General features: G+C 31.4%; 3 protein-coding genes and 1 pseudogene across 7 annotated transcripts; 1 reads left to right on the top strand and 3 right to left on the bottom strand.

Moving 5' to 3' along the window:
- Window positions 1-3,091: 3,091 nt before the first annotated feature.
- LOC146955278 (uncharacterized) lies at window positions 3,092-7,250 on the bottom strand. Its single transcript, XM_085720938.1, has 6 exons — window positions 6,912-7,250; window positions 6,697-6,832; window positions 6,451-6,490; window positions 6,202-6,318; window positions 3,648-5,981; window positions 3,092-3,426 (listed from the first exon to the last, which is right to left on the bottom strand). The coding sequence occupies exons 2-5, from the start codon at window positions 6,747-6,749 to the stop codon at window positions 5,862-5,864; spliced, it is 330 nt and encodes a 109-aa protein (XP_085577064.1). The 5' UTR covers window positions 6,750-6,832; window positions 6,912-7,250; the 3' UTR covers window positions 3,092-3,426; window positions 3,648-5,861.
- Window positions 3,207-5,091, bottom strand: LOC146955279 (putative pectinesterase/pectinesterase inhibitor 20). Its single transcript, XM_085748120.1, has 2 exons — window positions 4,598-5,091; window positions 3,207-3,426 (listed from the first exon to the last, which is right to left on the bottom strand). The coding sequence occupies exons 1-2, from the start codon at window positions 5,089-5,091 to the stop codon at window positions 3,207-3,209; spliced, it is 714 nt and encodes a 237-aa protein (XP_085604246.1).
- A 2,021-nt stretch (window positions 7,251-9,271) lies between the features above and the next one.
- LOC146955277 (uncharacterized) lies at window positions 9,272-12,348 on the bottom strand. 4 transcript variants are annotated; one of them, XR_015016557.1, is made up of 4 exons: window positions 11,903-12,286; window positions 11,654-11,828; window positions 10,149-10,248; window positions 9,272-9,824 (listed from the first exon to the last, which is right to left on the bottom strand). XR_015016557.1 is itself a non-coding variant. In XM_085720915.1 (4 exons), the coding sequence occupies exons 3-4, from the start codon at window positions 10,246-10,248 to the stop codon at window positions 9,548-9,550; spliced, it is 618 nt and encodes a 205-aa protein (XP_085577041.1). In that variant the 5' UTR covers window positions 11,654-11,828; window positions 11,903-12,348; the 3' UTR covers window positions 9,272-9,547. The 4 variants fall into 4 exon arrangements, 3 of the variants coding, with proteins under 3 accessions (XP_085577041.1, XP_085577045.1, XP_085577048.1); XM_085720915.1 differs by having other exon boundaries at window positions 9,908-10,248; window positions 11,903-12,348; XM_085720919.1 differs by having other exon boundaries at window positions 9,908-10,614.
- A 7,001-nt stretch (window positions 12,349-19,349) lies between these two features.
- On the top strand, window positions 19,350-24,641 carry LOC146955276 (putative pectinesterase/pectinesterase inhibitor 20; annotated as a pseudogene). Its single transcript, XR_015016559.1, has 2 exons — window positions 19,350-23,467; window positions 23,783-24,641. The product of XR_015016559.1 is annotated as a putative pectinesterase/pectinesterase inhibitor 20 (transcript).
- The last annotated feature ends 19 nt before the right edge of the window (window positions 24,642-24,660 follow it).

Below are 24,660 nucleotides of genomic sequence, written 5' to 3'. Positions count from 1 at the left end.
CAAGTATGTTAAAATATCAGTTATCATATGTTGTTTAAAAGGGAGATAACTTCTTTCAACATATTTGCTACCACATATTTACAAGAAATAATCCATAAATAATCATACATCGTATCAATTATAATTTTATTTCATTTTCAATCTCTCACAAAGACATGACTATTTTAAAATACTAACAATTCCATGAGTAAACAAACACCCATACCTTAATTTACCCATCACTAACTTAGGGGCTTAGGTTATTAATTATTATCATAACGTAATGCTATGACAGTAAAAACCCTTCAAACAACTTGTGTGTATGCGGTTTTACACAAACAGTCCCAAAATCATATTTTCAATAATCAGACCTCAAATTTGACAATTTAATTAAAATATCAAACGGTGCCGGATTTGAGTAAACAAACACTCTTTGGAAAGCTTAGGATGTGTAGATTATAAATATAAGTCTCATTTGTCACGATAAATATCCAATCAATTCAGTTTGTTAGTCTAACACACCAATCTAAAATATGACGGAAACTTTTGTCTCATTTTGTAACACAATTTAAACCGTCAATCTTTAGTCAATCACCACGAAAGTTTAGTGCAAAATGAAGGCAATTAAGTCTACTTTCCAACAAAATCAGAATTACTCAATTATCATGTATATATTGAAAGTTATGAACAAAACAGTAACATGGTATCCAAATACAGGATTGCAGATTTTACCCAAAAATTATGACTTTCAACATGCACCAACATCAACTTCTTAGAACTAATATGCATGCATCATGACCTACATACATAGACTATAATATTCATGCAAGAACTGACCTGCACCAAACATTTAAGTCACAGAAAAATCTATTTAAATTTCACTTTAGAATCAGTTCATCTTAATTCAAAACCTAATATTGTCGTCATTCTTTCTTTACAAAATTTTACAAAATAATTTGGAAAACTCATTTTCAAAGAAATCAAATGAAAATAAGATTTTTTGGAAACCTCTTTAGCATAAAACTCAATTTTAGCTCTCGAACCTTAACGACTGCCGATTGTACACTCGGACTTAGGTGGTTAAGGGGTACTAAGCAATTTATGCTAATAAAATCTTTGAAATAAAATGATTCTATCACATAGTACCATTCCCCTTTCCTAGTACAACTTCATGAATGGCCATTCTCACTAAGTCATACAAGAAAAGTGAAAATGATATTACATCATAGAATGACAATCTGACACTTTAACCGGATCACACCTAAACTTGACTCACAGGCCAAAAATGAAACGACCTGCTCTGATACCAAATGTAACGTCCCAATTTGAGTATTAAGAATTTTAAAAAAACTTTTTCATCTCAAATGGGATATTACTCTTAGATTTTAACTTAAAATTTCAAATAAATAACCTTGAATAACTTTCTTTAGAAGTAACATTTACATATCCATAAATGACACATTTAAAAAAAAAAAATGGATAGAGTGATTGATGATATGTTCATGAGAGGAAGAAACGGTTTTTCCTTGCTATTGTGTACTTTGATAGTATGACAAGAATGAATGAATTATGATGTTTCTTTTTGTTGGTCGATATATATGGAATTTCATAGTGTTAAGTTACTAAACTACCCTTATAAAAGTGGAAAATTCTATGAAGAAGTCAGGCAAATGACTTCTTCGGTGAAGTTACCCTACATCCAATAATAATGTGCCACATGTCATATGTGTTGATTGTTGCTTGGTATATAGTGTGTACCTGCTCAATATGTTCCACTGTAGACTAGCTTTTTTGAACCATCAGATTAAACACTGAAGGTGAGAAAAACACGAGAGGGGGGGGGGGGGGGGGGGGGGTTGAATTGTGTTTTGGAAAATTCTTCGTTTCTCCTAAAAACTGAACACACTGGTCAGAAGCTAAGTGAAACAGCTTCTGAAGTGGTTATCAGAATCTAAATGCAGCGGAATAAAACAGAGAGAGAGAAGAACGACACAAAGCAATTATACTGGTTCCTTCCACAAACCGGAAGTAGTCCAGTCCCCCTTGCACTTCCAAGGAGATTTCACTAAGAGTAATATCTGATTACAATTGCTCAAGCCCACAAGCAAGAGACTTCCTTTGCTCAAGAACACAATCAAGAGACTTCCCTGCTCAAGCACAACTGCAAGAGACTTCTAGCTAAACAAAATTACACAGAAAATTGTTTAAGGTTGAACACTTGATATACAATCAGAGGTGCTCACAATATAAATCTACATTTAAGTGGCAGATTTGCCACGAAATACGTAAAGAATAGTCACTCAACATAATAATTTTTTTTTGAAGGAACAACATAATATAATTTAGCACTAGAATTTAGAGAGGAGTGTGCCCGTCGCAAACTTATGATACGATTTCCTCATAATTTTCTAGTGCGTATGCTTATAGTAAATTGGTTTCAGAGATATCCTTCAAATTCTGATTACAGTTATATTTTTGATAGATTGAAATGCTTTTGGCTGGACACATAATTGTTTCTTTCCAGTATGCAACACAAGTTATTGTGTTATATTTCATATTCTTTATTGAAGTTAAGTTTCAATTCAGTTGTTTGCAAAAATATATTTCTAGTTTTCATAATTAATAGTTTAATTTGCTCAACAAAAAAAAAAGTTTAATACACCACATGTAGAAGAGTCGTGTTATAAATGCTTCCCTTTCTATCAACTTTGGTTTCTTGTCAACATCAAAGTATATAATATGCAAAACTATATGTCTATACTTATAATTAAATTTTGTTTAAAAAAAAACTTATATTTAAATCTCTACATGCAACTTGATTGATCAATTAATTCTTGATAGGACTTAATTTTATTGAGGAAGGTCTTTTTACATGGGAGAATTACTATTAATCATGTGCACAAAGATCTCGCAACCAACATTAACGCTCCAGCATATGGATATCAACTAGGATAGTAAAATGTATGCAGAAAAGTCTCAACTATTACCTGCGCATCTAATGCACTATTTGTTCAGTCTAAGTTCCTCCTACCTTGGCTCAACTACTCAAATTCTCCTAAATCGATTTTCCAAATGCTCGTAGTCATTCTTAAGTTCATTAATAAGTACACAATTTCAAGTAACAATACATATGCATTTCATTTTCACTCGGTTTTCAAAATGGTACATTAATTTCATTTAGAAGACACTATCAAGTTCATGACATGTTTCAAAGTAATAAGAAATTCTCAAAACAATTTCTTATAATAAGGATACAATGCTCCAACGAGCCAATGTGAACCACTAGGGTCATTCACATTTTCAGGGTACATAGTATGTGCTGATGACTTAGCAGCTTGAAGAAAAGGACCTTTGTAGAGTATCATTAATAGTGCTCCTTCAAGGCTGACTATAGTTCCAATCGCTTTCACTTGACTTCCAATCTCCTTTATCTTCATACGTTCCAATCTGCTCAAAAATAAAATGTATATAAATGAATTTAAATCACTTATTAAATTCTCAAGTATCTAAAACACTTTTAGTCGGATTCTCTCAATTTGTCATAAGAAAATGATATATATTCGTGCTTGTTTCTATTATTACGGTATACTAAGTTCGTGAGCAATATGCATAACTAGTTATTATTTAATTAAATAATATGATCATTTGAATTAGAATAATTGCCTTACCGAAAAATTAATGCAAGTATAAAGGTCATAGAAGGAACGGAGCTCATCACAGCAGATCCAAAAGATGCTGACGTTAGCTTCATCCCCAAGAAAGAGAAGCATTGACCACCACCACTCCTCCAACAATGCTGATGTACATAAAACAAATCAAAGTGGAAAATATGAGTTTGACATTCTTAACCAAAAAATGTTTGATTTTAATGAATGAAACTTTAGAAAAGAAATTACAAGTTATGAGAATGAGAAGTGTGCATAATTATCAATTTAGTCTTTAAAATTGTAGTCCTTGTATAATGCTATCTCTTAAATTAAAGAAACTTCAAAATAATTCTTGAAATTGAAAAGCATTGATCACATTAATCTTTTCCGGAAAAAATATTTAATGTAGAAATGTACCGATCCAAAAAGACTTATGTTGATGCGATCAAAGATTTTCAATTTTATATATTATGTTGAAAGTTCGGTTAATGTCATGTAGCATAGAGTTTAATGTGTTTGATTTTAGAGACTAAATTGATTATTTAGTTTGCAATAAATTTAGAAGAGTGTCAGTGACAAAAGCAGTCATCCTATCTCCTTAATTTTCATGCCTTCCAATCTGCACAAATATGATAAAAAATATTTCTTATATTTATCAAAATAGGGACCAATTTGCCAAATTTAAATCTAATATTTGACAAATTAGGCATATTCATGAGATTATTGAAAAGTTAATTTTTTTACTAAAAAGTATAATTAAATAGATGTTATCATAATGATATTTTTTTAAGGAATTATACTAATACTCCTTATGAGAATAAAATATAAGTAAAACGGATTAAAAAAAATCAAATATATTTAATATAAATTTCAGTTTTCAATATCTTTTTATGCTTATGTATCATTTTAGAAAATATATCTATCTAGTAAGCTAAAGAAATTGTTTTATGTCATCGAAGCGAGATAATGACAAGCCATTTTTCACTCTTTGATCAGAAGCTGTTGTGTTTAGACCATCCAAACATGTTTGTTGGTTAGTAAAAATGGCGCTGAGGAAAGTCTCAAAATCTTCGGCTTGAGAAGCTAGAAGAACGTTACTAGATCGATTTGTCGTGCCATAAGTGTTTGATAAGTATTCAAAACTTAGATTAGCAAGGTATTTACAATCTTCAAGAGCGCGAATTGTGGATTGAGACAACAACAAACTACCTTGAAGATATGAGTCCAATAAGTTCACAAACTTACGGGATTGGGATAAGGACTTTCGAATAGAAATGCGACCATAGTCATATATGTTTCCATTTTGATTACCAAGAACGGTTTTACAATAAGCAGGGTTTATTGTACCCTTGCAAATGGTTTCAGGTGGAACATTATTTGCTACACACAATGATACAAAGTACAAGATTGAAAGAAGATAGGAAACATACAACTTCATAAACGTTGGAACATTTTTGAAAGCCATTGGTATTTGGATGAATGGATAAAAGGGTTGTTATAGATAGATGGATGAATATAAGATGCATGGCTTCTATTCTGTTTGTAAACATACTAAATAAGTGTACAACAACTTGTCAAAAAAAAAAAGTCTACAGAAACAATAAATATATACAATTCTGTTTGTAAACGTATTAAATAAGTGTACAACAACTTGTCAAAAAAAAAGTCAACAAAAACAATAGATATATACAAACGATGACACAACATGACAGGAATGAAAAGTTAGGAGAAATATTAGGAATTGCTACATTTTATATGGAATTTGTTAGGTTAAATTGCTGCTAACCTAATGCAGCATTTTAGAGGGAAATTATTAGGTTAAGTTGCTGCATACCTAATAAAATTAATAAATAAGGATTAGGGTAGCCGAGTTTGCATGAAAATTTAGGGTATTCTGTTTGTAAACGTATTAAATAAGTGTACAAAATATTGTCAAAAAAAGGCAACAGGATAGGAATAAAATTGGTGCGATGCATTTTTTTAGTATTAAATAAGTGTACAAAATATTGACAAAAAAAAAGGCAAAAGGATATGAATGAAATTGGTGCGATGCATTTTTTTAGATGGAATTTGTTAGGTTAAATTACTGCTAACCTAATATAGCAAATTGGAGGAAAAAAATTAGATTAAGTTGTTGCAGACTTAACAAAATTAATAAATAAGGATGCACAAACGAGCCAATGTGAACCACTAGGGTCATTCACATTTTCAGGGTGCATAGTATGTGCTGATGACTTAGCAGCTTGAAGAATAGGAACTTTGTAGAGTATCATTAATAGTGCTCCTCCAAGGCTGGCTATAGTTCCAATCGCTTTCACTTGACTTCCAATCTCCTTTATCTTCATACGTTCCAATCTGCTCAAAAATAAAATGTATATAAATGAATTTAAATCACTTAATAAAATCTCAAGTATCTAAAACACTTTTAGTCGGATTCTCTTAATTTCTCAATGTATATAAATGATATACGTGCTTATTTCTATTATTACGGCATACTAAGTTCGTGAGCAATATGCATAACTAGTTATTATTTAACTAAATAATATGATCATTTGAATTAGAATAATTGCCTTACCGAAAAATTAATGCAAGTATAAAGGTCATAGAAGGAACGGAGTTCATCACAGCAGATCCAAAAGATGCTGACGTTAGCTTCATCCCCAAGAAAGAGAAGCATTGACCAAGTGTTATCCTATAAATAAATAATTACAAAAGTTTAAATGAATGAAAAATCAATACAATATGATGATCTACAACTTTACAAAAAATCAAAATTAAATAAACATTAATTTACTCAATATATGGATAAAATTATATTACGTACTCCACAAAATACCCGAACTGTCATCTTGGGTCTAATGTTCCTGAACAAAGAGGAAGAAATTAATACACAAATATGCTTAATAAAAAGAGTCCACAAGTAACCTAATTGATTTATATTAAAAAGAGTCCACAAGCATTAAAAAAAAATCAAATATATTTAATATAAATTTGAGTTTTTAATATCTTTTTATGCTTATGTATCATTTTAGAAAATATATCTAGTAAGCTAAGGAAATTGTTTTTTTACCTTGCCCGGAGATTAAAGTAATCCTTCGAATCTTTCCACAGTTGAAGGATCATTTTTGAGAACTGTTTTCCTCACCTTTGAATGTAGACTGTTTATTATACATTGTTTTCTCTTCTTCCTCATTTCATAATCCTTGCTGGTTACATCAAATCAAATATTTAAAAAAAAATTAATTTGAAGCATAAACTACACAATTTTCTGGAAGAAAGACTTACACGACGACAACAGCATTCCGGTGCGGTAGTTGACGGCGGCAGACGTTGGTGCTTGCGAAGGATTGTAGTTTATGAAAGGTGATTGTAGAAAGTGATAGTGAAAGGGTCATTAAGCTCCTAAATATAGAGAAGAAGTGGCTGAAAGATATTATCTTCAAAATATTGTGATTGGTATCCAGAGGTTGTGTTGTAGTTTTACAACGTGTAGTGAATCCATGTTTAGACCATATTATGAGATATGAGTGAACCCTCTACTAATTCAATCAACTCATCTCAATTCTAACTTTATATTCAATTTTGACACATAAAAAATAAAACAGACCTGTGAACAATTTGGTACAATGGCAAAAAAACGAGACCGTGAACAAATGTCCTTGGTGCTTTTGGGTTTGGCAGTGGTCCATCCATGTGCAATTGTGCATAGCATAGTCACGGATGAATGGATGAATGAATTTGTTACCAGAATTAGAAATTAGATTCCTTCCTTATTTAGATGAAGATTGTGAAATAAGAGAAAAGATGGTATAGGGTGGCATTTAGCCTGCACAAGCAAAAGAGTTGTGCACATGCACAAGGGAAGAAATTATGGACAGCTGGCGGTAAAAAAGTGCTTTTTTACCTGCTGGAATATTTTAATGAAACATATTATATTATAACCTATTCCATTTATTGTTTCTGCTGCTCACACCCCCTAAAAAACCAACACTTATTAGCAATTACTTGTATACCCCCTAAAATTGAAATATGGAGAGTAGTAATTTCTTCCCCTGCTCTCTCTCAATTACTACATTTCTTCCCCTGCTCTCTCTCTCTCAGTTACTACATTTCTTCCCCAATAACCACCAACAATACCGTTAATTTAAGCACTATAATTCCAATTCCAATTAAACTAAACTAATTTGCTATATTAGAAAAAGTTGTTGCTTCCTCAAAATTGCTATATTAGAAAAAGTTGTTGCTTCCTCAAAATCAAAAGTAGAGGAATAAAAATCCAGAAAATCAAAGTTGTTTCCTCCATGTTTTTTCTCTGGGCGAAAATTTAAGACAGAACAGTGGTGAAAGGAAGGCTGGTGGTTGCAGAACGGCGGCGCGCGGCGGACGAGAGTCGTGGAAGCGGATGAGAGGCCGATGGTTACAGAGTAAAACTGAACATTAACGTTCTAAATGTGTTCTGAAAGTAGTAAAATACTAACATCACTTATCAAAAAGACAAAATCCATTACAGCTACAAAAATTAAGGATTATAGACTTAACAAAAATTAGAATCCTTTGGTTCATGGTTCTACAATTAAAATTATTTTACGAGTATTTAAAATCTTCTAAACCAAATGGAGAGAGTAGATGGTTGGAATTTTTTTCACAGAAGATTTTAACCATATTTGTTTTTGTAAGAACCTTAAAAAAATTAACTGTGATTGGCTTGTGGAATTTTAAAATATGTATGTGCTTTCTCTTTGTCATTCAAATCCGATAAATCCGATTAAAACTACATAAAAATCGTTGAATTTCACTGTGTGTTGAGCGAGATCCGGTCGGGTCAGAACATGGGTCGAACAACCCGTTTTAAACTCGCGGGCGAAGAAGATGAGTAATAAAAATTGGCAAAAATAAAATAAAATTGGACTAACCAAGATTTGAACCAGCGGCCCATGACTTATTACACAATTGAATATCACCTATCAAGCATGCACTTATAAATCTCAAGGATTTTAATTTTATTTAATTGTTGTTACCAGTTTTGAATAATAGACAATTAATCAATGATTTAATTCATTTTATATGGGTTAACACAAGCCTACCATTTTATTATTTAATTGACACAAGCCTAAATAAAATTTATATTGACACAGATTTAATTTTTGTATGTGTCCAATTTTTTTGATTTGTAGTTGTGTCCAATTAAAATTTTCTCTTCAATGTAATTAATTTAACCGTAACCTAACCAGACTAAGGACGAAATACGAACTCGATTTTCGACGATCCGAAATTTTGTTATAAATCAATCGCACAAACTATCCAATAATCAGAACGATTTTGTTTCCTACCGTTTATCATCTGGAGATGTTTTCTGAAAAACAAAACGGATCAATCAATGTTAATTGAAATTAAAATGCTTAAGAAGCCTAAACAATGATATAACTCTAGTTTGCCTTTGTAATATGAGTCAGTGTACAATTTGATTTCAAGCGACTCAATTTTTTGCATAAAAATGAATACTTTAAGTATCAATTCTTTTTTTTTTTTGAAATAAAGTATCAATTCTTAAATAATGAAAGAAGTGAAAGGTTTTGGTTGCTCAAATTAAATAAGTATGAAACAAAAATGAAAAGATACACACTGTCAGTAAAAAATATAGTAAATGAAAGGACTTAAATCACATAAAGTGACAATAGTTTCATGTAGAATGTCTTAAAAATGACACTCTTTATGATTTTATAACAGCAGAACGTAGTTGAGCTCTGCCTCTTATTTTGCTTGAAACTAACATGATAGCAGTTTACAACTTTGCTTCAGAAAAATTATTCACTCAGGTATTCGAAGCCAAAGCAGTAACGAACAATGATTCATATTCTGTACTCAATCATTAACATAATAGTTTTATATGTCAAACAATTAAACTTAAATTCAATTACTTGCTATTCTCTTAGAAATCTAAAATGTTGGAATCGACCCTCCAGTGTGGAGTGGAGCATCAGAAGATTTTCTGCTTTCGCTGTTAATTTATGCCTTCCTTTTCCATTCATTCTCACTCCATTTTTCATCCAATTTCGTACACATTTCAATAGGAATCCAACTACCATCCCGGTTTTTTTTTCTTCAGCCTTTAGTTCTCCATACTTTGTCCAACATCCAGTAAACTTTCGCTGGATAATTTTTATTATCGCACGTGTAGGCGCAATAGCAGGGTTAAACCTATAAAAACAATATTGAAGAAATTATAAGATACGAGTATGATATATTTTAAAATTAAAGGACAAGAGGTAATAAAAGCTTACGTGTTCTCTGGTCCTGGACGAATCCAAATACGGTCATCAAGAGGGTCCTCAATGTTTGGAGATGAATCCATATCATTTGATGATACATGTGGATCAACATCAGATGCATTAGTTGATGGTGTTTGAGAAATAGGTGGGCTAGGAGTAGAGTGGGGAAGTTGTGTATTTGTTGTTGTATGAGATGTGGAAGGATTTGATGCTTGCCCAACAATGGAGTGTGATGGAGTAGTGGCAGCCATACCTCTCACAGATGAAAGTGTAGTACCCCTAACTCTCCTACCTCTACTGATACCTCTACTAGTACCTCTTCCTACACCCGTCGGAGTATCATTTCCTGCCATCTATATGTACATATAAAAAAACATATTTGATTAAAATTGGAATGACAATGTATCACTTTGTTTACCTTATCCACATCTTGTTATATAAACTAGGTTTTTAAACTACAATTGCGGTCGTACAACAATATTTGATATCTAGAATTGTAGTTAGATATAGTTGATGCAAATGCAATGGTGGATTTGATGTAGTTGTTGAGATCTTGAAAAGCATCAAGTTGTAGCCACAATTATGGTTCTGGTTCTTGTGGAAAGCAACTTGAAAATCATGATACTAAAATAATGAACATAACTCTTTATGTCATGCTCTGTTCCTTGCTACTTTATGTCCCGAATTCTATCTAGTTAGCATGGTCTTACTAGTTGTGCCTGAGAAGTAGTTGAGCAGATAATATAACATATGTTTCAGCTATAGTCTATTTTGCACTAAATCATTAAAAAAGGGTCATTAAAATGTTTACAAGTACAGTTACATTATTTTTTTCAAACAATTTTTAAGGGTTGAAAGGTGGTTTTGATAGAAGCAAAGCAACTCCATATAACATTTGGTTTGAGTGGATGAAATTCAAACATAGGTCATTTTACTTCAAATATGCTCGTAACCAAATCAAATCTACAAGCCACATTTAAACCATATTCATAAAGGAAATCATAAGCAAAGATACATCTAAAATAGCACAGCAACTGAGCATGTAAAATAGCACAGCAACAGAGCATGTAAACAAGAGTAAGCAAAAACTAACATCCTAGTTCAGTGGCCCTAATGTGAGTGTGAGGCTCCCTGTCAATTATGCTAAACTATAATTTTAGAGTGAGTCATCTCAGGTGACACCATTATTTTTTGAAACTCTAAAGTGTAACTTTTGTAAAAACACACAGTGATTCAGTCAAAATCACGGATAAGCAAGTATAAATTTTGTACTTTTACATAAACTATGTTGTAGATACACAAATAAGATGAATACCAATACATGTGTTTACAAACAAAATCAACCAACTATAATCATTAGATGCACACCATACTAAAATATTTAATTTATCACTTGCTAGGCTTGCCAATAATAACTGCAAACAACTTTATAAAGAGTAGGCTTCTTTCAAAAATAAGATATGTGAGACCAAATACAAATTTGACGATTTCTTCAAATTAAATTGCCTAGATCATGTACAGCACCCTGCTCTAAATTGTATCAACACCATATCACATAACAGCAAAATTCGAACCCAAAATCCAAGTGTCACTTCAAGTAAGGTCATGATGAAAATAACAGTTAATATATAAATTAAAACAACATCAGAAATACAAGTATCACCAACATCAACTTCACTAAAGAGAAAAACTATAAAAAAAAAACTATTAAAAATAAAATAAATAATAAATAAATTCTGAGATTGAGAGAGAGGTTACCGTGAGTTTGAGATTCACTGAAGATTTGATAAAGGATTTTGGGAGAAGGAAGAAGATTCGATTTTGGGAGTGAGATTCAGTGAAGATCTGTGCTGTGAGGGCATGAGAACAGTAAATTAGGGTTCAAATTCAGCTTCAGATTTTGGGAGAAATTCAGCTTCAAATTCAGAAGAATCTACAAATTAAACACATAAATTAGTAAAGAATGAGAAGAAATTTCAATTAACAAAGAAGAAATCTGAAACTGACCGATTCCAACTGAGAAGAGATTGCGATTCCAAATGAGAAGGAAATAGCAATTCCAACTGAGAAGATGAGACAGGTTGAGAGAGCGATTCAGGGACTGAGAAGGAAAGATCGATTCAGGAACTGAGAATGAAAGAGCTATCCAGTGAAGCTTGCGATTCCGAGAGACTGTGAAGTTTTGAAGATGAGAAGCTTGGGACTGAGTATTGAAGATGAGAAGGTGGGGGAAGGAGGCGTTGGAGGTGAAATTGAAGGTGGGGTGGTGAATGGATTTAGGGTTTAGATAGTGTTAAAGTGAAAAGAGAATAAAGTAAAACAAAATTTGTGAATCTAAGAGAGGGAAAAGTTAAGAGGGAAATGAAAAGTGAAAAGCCAAAAATGAGCGCTCAAATGCTATTCTCTTTGTTAGAGCGAAATTATTAATTCTGAAATTTTTGGGAAGAGGAAAACGAAAATATGAAAATTATAAGGGGGAATGTTGGAGCCATGTGAGAGTGCTGAAATCATATTTTGGAGTTTTCTCTTTTGTTTTAAATTTAATTTAATTTTAAAAAATTAAATAAATTTGATATGTTAGAGACAAAAACGTGAGAAGGGAAAAAATAAGGAGGGAGATAAAACTTGAATGTTTTGGGAGAAGAGGGAAAGTGAAATAATTCCACCAAAAAAAATTGGTTAAAATGGAATTGAGTTTTTTAATTATTTTGAGCGAAAATTCAATTCATTATCTTAGAGCATCCACATCCATGACACAATATGAGTGATATAAATTGACTCTACCTAATATATTATATTACTTCACACTTCTTAATTATTGAAACCACTCAACTGAATTTTCTAAATATACATACCACTCATCCAAAACTTTCAAATAGGCCTCACTAATTTTATAATATATTCTACATTAATAATTATCAGCTTTTTAAAATATTCAATTGAATTATTCTCTCATAATATACATATCACTCATCCAAAACTTTCAAATAGGCCTCATTAATTTTATAATATATTCTACATTAATAATTGTCAGCTTTTCAAATTATTCAATTGAATTATTCTCTCATATATTTAGAAAAATGACGAATTTGAAAAGGAAGATCTAATAAAATCCAATCCAATAAGAAGGAATAAAATTGTGAATAGAAAAATGATGACTTTAAAAAGGAAGATCAAATAAAGTCCAACCCTAATATAAGGAAATAAAGTCCAACCCTAATAGAAGGAACAAGATTGTGAAATTTAAAAAAAATGATGAATTTAAAAAAGAAGATTAAATAAAGTCTAACTCTAACTCCATATCTATCCCTTCAAGATTTTCATCTTAAAATATAGGCTAAATTGCATTTTCGGTCCCTTAACTATTTAGGCAGTATCACCCTAATGACAAGATTCTTAGACCTAAACTACTTCCAAGATGTCATAATGACTAGTGAAACTCACAACTCTTACCCTAACTAAAAGAATCTTGTAGTCAAAGTACTTAGACGAATGTTCAATGACTAATCAAATTTTTCACCGACTAATCAAGCTTATAACAATCACCTTAATGACAAGATTCTTCGACCTAAACTACTTCCAAGATAAAATAACGACCAGTCAAACTCACAACTCTTACCCTAACTGGAAGAATCTTGGAGTCAAAGTATTTGGATGAACGTTCAATGATTAATCAAAATATTGTTATAGACTAACCAAGCTTACAACTCCAACCCTAATGAAAACTATAACCCTAATGACAAGATTCTTCGACCTAAACTACTTCCAAGATTTCAAAACGACTGATCAAATTCACAACTCTTACCCTAACTGAAAGAATCTTGAAGTCAAAGTACTTGGATGAATGTTCAATGACTAATCAAATTCTTGTTATCAACTAACCAAGCTTACAACTGCAACCCTAATGAAAACTATAACCCTAATTACAAGACTCTTTGAACTAAACTACTTCCAAGATTTCAAAACGACAATACTTCGACCTAAACTTCTTGGAAGGCTGCTAATAGTTAGATGAAGAGGTCGCAACGACTAATCAAACCCACATAACTTACCCTAACAACAATAATCTTATACGGAAAACACTTGGATAAATTTTAACTGATTAATCAAGATATTCACTACGTGGGCTGTATTTAATTATTTTTTTCATTATTATTATAAAACAAATTTATAAATTCAATATAGATAACAAATTACATTTTATTTTTTAAACACATTGAAATGAAAATAACATAATAATACATTAATTAAATAAACTCTAACCCTAATAACAATATTCTTCACCTAAACTACTTTCAAAACTTCAGAACAACTGATGAAACTCACAACTCTTACCCTAACTAAAAGAATCTCGAAGTCAAAGTACTTGGATGAACGTTCATTGACTAACAAAATCCATGTTATCGACTAACCAAGCTTATAACTCTAACCCCAACGACAACTATAACCCTAATGATAAGATTCTTTCAGCTAAACTACTTCTAAGATTTAAGAACGACTGATGAAACTCACAACTCTTACCCTAACTGCAGGAATCTTGGAGTCAAAGTACTTGGATGAACGTTTAATGACTAATCAAACTATTTATCGACTAACCAAGCTTACAACTCTCACCCTAATGACAACTCTAACCGTAATGACAAGATTCTTTGACCTAAACTACTACAAAGACTTCTTAACGAATAATGAAACTCAAAATTCTTACCCTAACTGAAAGAATCTTGGTGTCAAAGTACTTGGATGAACGTTCAATGACTAATCAAACTGTTTATCAACTAACCAAGCTTACAACTCTAACCCTAATGACAAGATTCTTTGACCTAAACTTTTACAAAGACTTCTTAACGACTAATCAAACTCAAAATTCTTACACTAACTGAAAGAATCTTAGAGTCAAAGTACTTAGATGAATGTTCAATGACTAATCAAACTATTTATCGACTAACCAGGCTCACAACTCTAACCATAATGACAAGTTTCTTAGACCTAAGCTACTACAAAAACTTCAAAACGATTCATCAAACTCACAACTCTTACCCTAATTGAAAGAATCTTGCAGTGAAAGTACTTGGATGAACGTTCGCTGACTAATCAAACTCATTTTATCGACTAATCAACCTTACAACTCTCACCCTAATGGCTAATTTCTTAGACCTAAACTATTACAAAGAGTTCAAAACGATTGATCAAACCCACGACTCTTACCCTAACTGAAAGAATCTTGGAGTGAAGGTACTTGGATCAACGTTCAATGACTAATCAAACTCTTTACCGACTAATCAGGCTTGTAACTCTCACCCTAATGACAATTTTCTTAGACCTACACATCTACAAAGATTTCAGAACGATTGATCAAACTCAAAACTCTTACACTAACTAAAAGAATCTTGCAGCGAAAGTACTTGAATAACTGTTCAATGATTAATCAAGATATTTACCGACTAATCAAGCATGTAACTCTCACAGTAATGACAATTCACTTTTACCTAAACTACTTCATCGATGTCCGAACGACTGATCAAACTCGCAACTCTTACCCTAACAAGTAGAATAATATACGATAAGTATTTCGATGAATGTTTAATGCCTAATCAAACTATTCACTAACTTATCTTGCCTACAACTTTAACCCTAACGACAATAGTGTTCGAATTAAACTACTTGGAAGACTACTAATAGTTAGATCAATTGATCACAACGACTAATCAAACCCACAACTCTTACCCTAACAACAAAATCTTATACGGAAAGTACTTGGATAAATGTTAATTGATTAATCAAGATATTCACTACGTGATTTGTATTTTATTTATTTTATCGTTATTATTAAAAAACTAATTTATAAATTCAATATAGATAACAAATTACAACTATTTTTTAAACACATTGAAATGAAAATAACATAATACTACTTTAATTAAATAAACTCAAGAATAAAAATATAAAAAAATTCTTAAAAATACAAAAACTCAAACTTGCTAATGAGTAAATGTTTTGCTTATTTTTATGTCCATTTACCTTGACCCATTCAACAATAATGTACACACTTTGGTCACCAAAATAACCAAAACTTGACATTTTTTTATTTATTCAATAATTAATCTATGTGGTCATAAATATACATCACACACACTATTTATTAAATAAACCTAACATGTTATATTTTGCTTACAATAGCGACTAAACTGTCTATTTATTACCAAATTTATTCATATTCTAAATTTTCGAAGAAAATAAAAAAGCCAATTACTAAATTTCTGTCCAATTATCGAAATTTTCGAAAAAAAATTCTAATTACAATTTTTTTATCCAATTAGTAAATATTCTAAATTTTCAGAAAAAAATCCAATTCTCTAAATTTTCTTAATTTACTTCAACAACTTACACTAAATTTTTATTCTTTTTCGATTTAATGTATCTTTAATTTATAATTATTACTTATTGTGTATTTAATTTATAAATATGATTTAGTATATTTAATTTATATCATGATTTACGGAAAGGGAATTCATTTGGTATATTTAATTTATATTATTCTAAATTTTTATTCTTATAAAAACTACAATAAAACAAAAAAATTGAATAAATAAACAACAAAAGAATTAAATTAAAGAAAAGAATTTACGGAATGGGCCTCATTTTTTAATACAACACAAGCATCAGGTGGGACCCACGTTTTGAATACTTAAGCCCAATACAAACATTTGCAAAAAAAACCCATTAAAATATTCCAATTTATTCTCCATGTGGGACCCGCGTGTACTGTTCCAACAAAGCATCAGCAGGTCACCCATATCTTTATCTCTCCAGATCTCAACCGTCGGCATTAAAATAATAATATATAAACGGTCCAGATTTGATTTGGGCCCACCATTTGCACAAATTTGTGTTGTGCACAACTCTTTTGCTTGTGCATTGTAAATCCCACCATGGTATAGTACTACTCTCCATCTTCTTATCATGTTGTGCCAACAAAGCAATAATGATAAATCATCATACACTCTTTCTTTCATCATAATTTCAGTTTTCACATGCCATTATCTATCACTTGAAAGTTGAAATTATTAACTTCATTCAATAAGGGTCCGTTTGATGGTCAAGATAGGAGAGAGACATGATATGATATAAAGCTGGATAGAGATAGGATATGATAAAGACATGATAAGCATTAATCCTATCATGTGTTTGATGCGCACGTGATAACAAACAGGATATCATTGTAATTAAATGAAAAAATTGCTCTCATAATTAATTAAATATTGTAAAAATGGCATAGAAAATACATGCTATCATTATTTTTTAAAATGACAATATTTTAAAAATGGAAGAATATCAAGGTAATAAATAAGAGATGATCTTCTAATCCCATCAGGATAATTTCTAACCGAGCTTATACTCAGGATAGAAATTACAAAGGAGAGTCAGGATAGGATAGGAAAATGGTTTATTTTATCCTATCTCTTTGGTGCATCAAACATGAGATTTAAGCAAGATATGATTAATGTATCATATCCTGTCTCCCTATCCTGACCATCAAACGGATCCTAAGTATTATATACTCCCTCCGGTCACATTTATAAGCAAAAAACTACTTTTTAGGTACATAGAATAATTAGTGTATCTAATCACATTTATAGACCAAATACATTAATTATTCAATGAACCTAAAAAGTTGTCTTTTGCTTATAAATGTGATCGGATGGAGTATATGTTAGGAGTATGGAAAGAAGCCATGTGAATGTGATGATATTTCAAAAGTCTAAATATTTCTATTAGAGGTGTACTTTCTTCCATACCTAATTGCTCTAACCTGTTTTTATTCATGCAATTGATGATAGTGAAATAATACCTAAACACGTGAGTAGGCCCAAAAGGCCAAGGGTAGCATGCGCAAGTAAATAAAGTCATGCAGGGTACATTACGACAAATGTATGAATGTACATACTTTTTATAAGACATCCATGTTTTTTTTTTTTTTTATAAGCAAAACTTTTTGGACAACAGGGTACTCGAAACCTATTAAAACAAAATTAATAGTTAGATTTATATTTAAAACAAGCAATTGAAATTATTGACCAGGAATCCGAAAAGACTTGGCTTTTATTGCTACAATCCTTGCAAATGAACCAAGATAAAGATAGACTTTTGATTCAATCTACAAGATCTCCTAATAATTGATAATTGTCCAATTTACTTACTTGGTTTGATAGAAAACAACGTTTATTTAGTAATTAGGTCTTGAGATTGAGAATGATTTTATTTTCATATGTTCCTGTGTTCTAATAGGTAAGGAGAAGGATCCTACTTGTGTACGATTGGGCATTTTATGTTATATAATATTGCCCAATTAGGTACATTAGGGTGTACCGTGTGGCCAAAGACATGGCTATGAGTCAATTCAATAAGCGAGCAAAGCAAAGTGGAGATATTTGAAGTAAAACAAGGAAAATTAACTTAGCAAAGTGAATATTGTGCATAGCGAATTATGGCGGTTAATGACTCACCAAGAACAACTGATAATTACTTCAAGGGTTAGGAAATTCAAAAGTAGAAAAATTGTTTTGGAAATATAAACTGTTACTTTTGACTAACTAATTATTACACGACTTTTTAATAAAATATTATCTCTTTTAATTGCTTAACCAATACCCCAGAAACACTGGTTAACATATTCCTTAATTCAAAATGATTAAAAGTCAATTTGCTAAACAAGCTACAAATTCGCTTAGTGGAATTCCACTTACCCTGCTAGTATAAATAGATCAAAGCTCACTCATTTTGATAAATTTGTCCTTATGTTTATGTCTAATCTCAAAAAACGACAAATTTTAACCATGCTCTTGTTTTATTAATTATACACATTAATTTCAACCAACACAATTTTATTTATGGAAAATGTTGGTAGTTACATTAATTTTTTTTTCCTTCAACCGAATTTGAACTTTAGACTTTAAATTCTTTATCCTTAATTTAAATTAGCTGAGTTACTCAACCCCCTAACCCACACAAATTAATTTCATAATATTTATTATTCAAAGAAAATAAATATTCGGTAAAACACAACCTAATGAAAAAGAAAAGTTGGGCAAGGTTTGAATTTTCTTCTCAACAATAGTGAGAAATTCAACTAGCAAATAGGAAAGTAGAACCATTGGATTATCATCGACTATTTTCATTTTTTTTGTTGAAAAAAACAAGAGAAATTATATTAATTCAGCAAATCTTTGAAATATACATCATGGATTTTTAAGGGCACCTCCTCTATCCAAACTATGTTTGGTTTAGAATGGGCCAACTGAGCTAACTTATGGGCTACCATATTTTCCTCTCTAGGAACAAAACTGAAACGACAAATGACAAATTCTGATTGGAGCTTGTAGATTTCGTCTAGGATAAGGCCAAGATATAAGATCTATCCATAAGCTCACCCTCCTGAAGTTTTTGAATCAGAGTCTTATTATTACTTTCAAAATGAACTTTCCTAAAACCACAATCTAGAGAAAAACACATGGTCTTCATTAGAGCACAAGCTTCAGCTTCCATTACGTTCTCTGATCCATGGATTACCCAAATTCCTGCAGCCATAATCAACCCTTCTTCATTACGTACGATCGAACCTAAACCCCATTGACCTCGAACCTTTAAGCTGGCATCGATGTTGGCTTTATTATGTTCTCTGATCCATGGATTACCCAAGTAAATTTTTTTATTTACTTTATTCTAAATTATTTTATTTAGTTTATTCTTTTTATTCACTTTATTCTTAATTATTTTATTTACTTTATTCTAAATTATTTTTGTTACTTTATTCTAAATTATTTTTTTACTTTATTCTAAATTATTTGTTCATTTTATTCCAAATTATTTATTTCTTATATTCTAATTTATTTATGCACTTGAAATAAATTCGAAATTAGAAAATAAATTCGATTTTATTCTAATTCAATATTTATTCTAATTTATTTATTCATTGAATACAAAATTAGAAAATAAATTCAATTTTATTTATTCAATATTTATTTATTCAATACATAATCATAAACATAAAATAAAATGCAAATTTAAATACAAATAAAAATAAAATTAATTAATATAACTCTCGTTTTATTAATATCATTCAAACATTACAATAAGCAAAAAATATATTTTATTTGAATTCACTAATCTACTTAATATCTTTTTACCCTCTTGGGGGTAAAAAGTTATTTTTACCCTCTTCGGTATATAGCAATAGCTCTTGGGGAAAACAGTGATCAGTCCTGTTGGGAAAAACGACATCAAGATCCCTTGAGGTAAATTTAATTGGTTCCTTTTATACCCCCATGATGATTCTTTTTACACACGGTAAAAAGATTTTGGGAGTAAAAGGAAGCAAACCTAATTTTACCTCAAGGGATGATGTCTTTTTCCCAAACTCGACTGACCACTATTCCCCCCAAAGCTATTGTTATATATCTAAAGGGGTATAAAGAGCCTAAAGACTAAAGAAGCAAAAATGAAGAAGAGAAAGAGGGGGAGAGAGTGGGAGGAGATAATGTGAGGAATATATGAAGTTTGTGAGGGTATTTATAGGTGGTTTAAGGTAACATAGCACTTAATGAGGTCAAAAAACGTGAAAAAACGTGGAAAAACTAAAAAAAATGTGTAAAAACCATTAAAATGCATTGACCACCGTCCAAAAAACGTGTGTTCCTGAGCTCTAACAACCGGCCAACTAGCACAAGTTAACTCGCGCAGAGGCTCAATGTTGCGTGACTTAACTCAGGTAACGTATACACTAGCGTGACTTAAGTCACGTAAATGCATTTTGGACATTTACTTTGGGAATGAGCAGAACAGTTTAGATAAAGAGCAGAATTCATGTATGAATGATAGACCATATTTCTCAATTAGAACTTCAGTATATATTTCTTGGTCGATATATATGGAATTTGATAGTGTCACGTTACTAAACTACCCTTATAAAAATACCATTACTTCTCTTACATCCTACTCTCATCATATTGCATCCTACTCCTTTAGTAGAGTGTTCTTTGTCCACTAATTATATATTTTTTTCTTTCTAACTTACTTAAGTTAGTGCTGATAAGGTTGTAGGTATGAAATATTTAACTAGAGTAAAATATGGGTTGTTACAAAAGCACTTTGAAAATCTTTAATAATATGAGGAAGAATATGTTTAACACTATTAGCCAGAGTCTTAGTAACAATTTTCAAGATCACATTGCAAAGGCTAATAGGTCTAAATTCAACAGGAGTATTAGGAGAACTAATTTTAGGGATAAGGCTAATGAAAGTATGATTAATGTGGGAGATATTACCATCAGTACTGATGGTAAAAAAGAGTACTGCTTGCAAATCATATTACCATCAATACTGCTCTTTTTTACCATCAGTATTGAAATCATTGGTAGGCGTCAATGACTATTTATTTTGGCAGGCGCCATTTGAAAGTATAACCATTGGATTGCAATCGATATTGTGCATCAGTAGGAAATCAAGAAAATTTTGATGAACCTAATCCTTAATAATAAACTTAGCACAAAGATGTTCGTACGTATAAATATGTAGTAGCTATAATTAGAAAGAAATATCACTCACATCACATTTCCGGTTTTACCAAACATAACGTCGAGAAACAATACATGGTATCCACGTTTATGTTCTCTTGTCGAAAATATTTTCATTTGAATATTTGTGTCTTGTGATTGCTGGGAACCAACCACACAGTTGACAACTAAGCTATAATTTTTATATTCCACGGATCCAAGATCATAAGTCGTGTATCGAACTAAATTTGTACCAAAATCTAAACAAGTAAATAAAATCCCAAGGAATATTTGTATACATAAACCATTACATTGAACTTGATGAATGTTTACGTTCATCCTAAATCTCTAATGAAATTAAATATTCACAATAGTAGGTTGGTATTGGTGAATGCATTCACGGTAGCCAAAACATCAACATCAAAGATACAAATTCCTTGTAGCTAGGCTACTAAGAATATAGTTGACTTTTCTTCATTCTCACTAATGATATTATATTAGGAAAATTCTACGGTGAAGTCATGAGAATGACTTTTTTGGTGAAGTTAACACTATAACATCAAAAATGTAGAGAGTAACACCCCACTGTTTGTACAATGGTATCAAACGTTCAGTCCTCATATTATCATCAATTCATCAGATTAACAAGACTACACTTAATCTAATTTTATCCTACCTTGTTTTAAGTGTAACACCTCACAAAGTGTAACACTTAAGACTATCACATATATAATATCATCAACTCTCTTTGCATGTTAAAGATTCCAATGATAAAATAGTACTTGTAAGCCCAAGATGTTGCAAGCATTACTAGATGAATTACTATTGATCATTAATCAGTAATCAACAATTTAAAAATGAATCAAACATTAATATCAAAATTAACTTTTTCAAAAAAGTCAGTTTCCTTACTGCACCGTAGAAGCTCCCTAATGTGACAAAAAATCTTCATAGCTACTATATAAACCCTATAGAAGCCATGCATCTTATATTCATCCATCTAGCTATAACAACCCTTTTATCCATTCATTCAAATACCAATGGCATTCAAAAACTTCACCTTCATGAAGTTGTATGTTTCCTTTCTACTTTCAATCTTATTCTTTGTATTATTGTGTGTAGCAAATAATGTTCCACCTGAAACCATTTGCAAGGGTGCCATAAACCCTGCTTATTGTAAAACCGTTCTTGGTAATCAAAATGGAAACATGACTATGGTCGCATTTCTATTCGAAAGTCCTTATCACAATCCCGTAAGTTCGTGAACTTATTGGACTCATATCTTCAAGGTAGTTCGTCTTTGTCTCAATCCATAATTCGTGCTCTTGAAGATTGTCAATACCTTGCTAACCTAAGTTTTGAATACTTATCAAATACTTATGGCACAACAAATCAATCTAGTAACGTTCTTCCAACTTCTCAAGCCGAAGATTTTGAAACTTTCCTCAGCGCCGTTTTGACTAACCAACAAACATGTTTGGATGGTCTAAACACAAAAGCTTCTGATCAAAGAGTGAAAAATGACTTGTCATTATCTCTCTCCGATGACATAAAGCTTCATAGCATAACCCTAGCCTTGTTCCTGAAGGGTTGGATGCCCGAGAATAAAATAAGAACGCCATGGCCACAAAAAGGGAGACATTTGAATTTCAAAAATGGTAATTTACCATTGAAGATGTCAAATAAAGCACGTGCGATTTACGATCTGCTAGACGCCATGGGAGAAAACTACTTCAAACTGATGAAGATAGTATTTTGGTAAGTGATATTGTTGTTGTTAGTCAAGATGGAAGTGGAAACTTTTCCACTATCAATGATGCAATAGCTGCTGCACCAAATAACACAGTTGCTAGTGATGGATACTTCCTCATTTTTATTACTGAAGGTGTGTATGAAGAGTATGTTTCTATTGAGAAAAAGAAGAAATACTTAATGATGATTGGAGATGGAATCAATCAAACAATTATCATAGGAAATCGCAATGTTGCTGATGGTTTCACAACATTCAATTCAGCCACCTTTGGTAAGAAAAATAGTTCCTAGACATATTAAATAGACCACTACAAGAAATTGCTACATATTCACAACTCATTTAGTGACCAAATCATAATTTTTTTTTGTTGCTAAATCAAGAGCGTAGTGTCATCAAATCACAAAATTATTTTCACGAAATTGGTTTGAATAACGATTGATAATTTTGGTTGGTTTCTAACATCGGATTTTGGTTAGTTTCACACAAAAATTGTTAACCTATATTATGTCATGACTTATATGCATGCATGAAGATACTTTATATGTCAACAATTTCTCTAACTTGGTGCTCCATTTGGATTTGCAGCTGTGGTTGCTCAAGGGTTCGTGGCAGTTAACATAACATTTCTCAACACGGCTGGAGCAACAAAACATCAAGCAGTTGCACTAAGAAGTATCTATGGAACAGTTGACTTCATATTCGGAAATGGTGCAGTTGTTTTGCAAAATTGTAACATCTATCCTTGCCTTCCTCTAAGTGGAAAATTCAATGCTATCACAGCTCAAGGTCGAACCGACCCGAATCAAAACACAGGAATTTCTATACAAAAGGCAACTATTAAACCAGCAGATGATTTGGCTCCTAACGTTGGAACCGTTAAAACATACTTAGGGAGACCATGGAAAGAATATTCAAGAACAGTTTATATGCAATCCTTTATGGATAGTTTCATAAACCCTTCTGGTTGGCGTGAATGGAATGGTGATTTTGCATTGAGCACTTTATATTATGCAGAATATGATAATAGAGGACCAATGAGTGCCACTGATTCATCAAATTTCACAATGTCTAACTTTGAGAGTGGTGATGATTGGATTCCTCAAACGGGTGTCCCATACATGAGTGGTGATGATTGGATTCCTAATATATCACAAATGAATACTCCCTCCGGTCTCAAATATAAGAAAAGATTCCTTTTTTAGATTCATTGAATAATTAATGTATCTGCTTTACAATGTAGACCAGATACATTAACTACTCAATGAACCTAAAAAAGGAATATTTTCTTATATTTGAGACCGGAGGGAGTATGTGTTTCTTTTTATATACGTTTCTTGTACCAAAAGAAAGAAGAAAAAAAATTGTGTGTAGCTTCAAAAGGGAATATAACAATTCATTGTAAAGATTATTCTAAACTAATTAATTAATAATTAATGTTTGGGTATATCTTTTTTCTCTCTAAA

This window comes from Medicago sativa, chromosome 1 (assembly GCF_051527215.1).
Source record: "Medicago sativa cultivar Bolivia chromosome 1, Bolivia_mono, whole genome shotgun sequence".
NCBI lineage: Eukaryota > Viridiplantae > Streptophyta > Magnoliopsida > Fabales > Fabaceae > Medicago > Medicago sativa.
The sequence above is the reverse complement of the archived record's forward strand: the minus strand, read 5'-3'. Positions and strand labels throughout refer to the sequence as shown.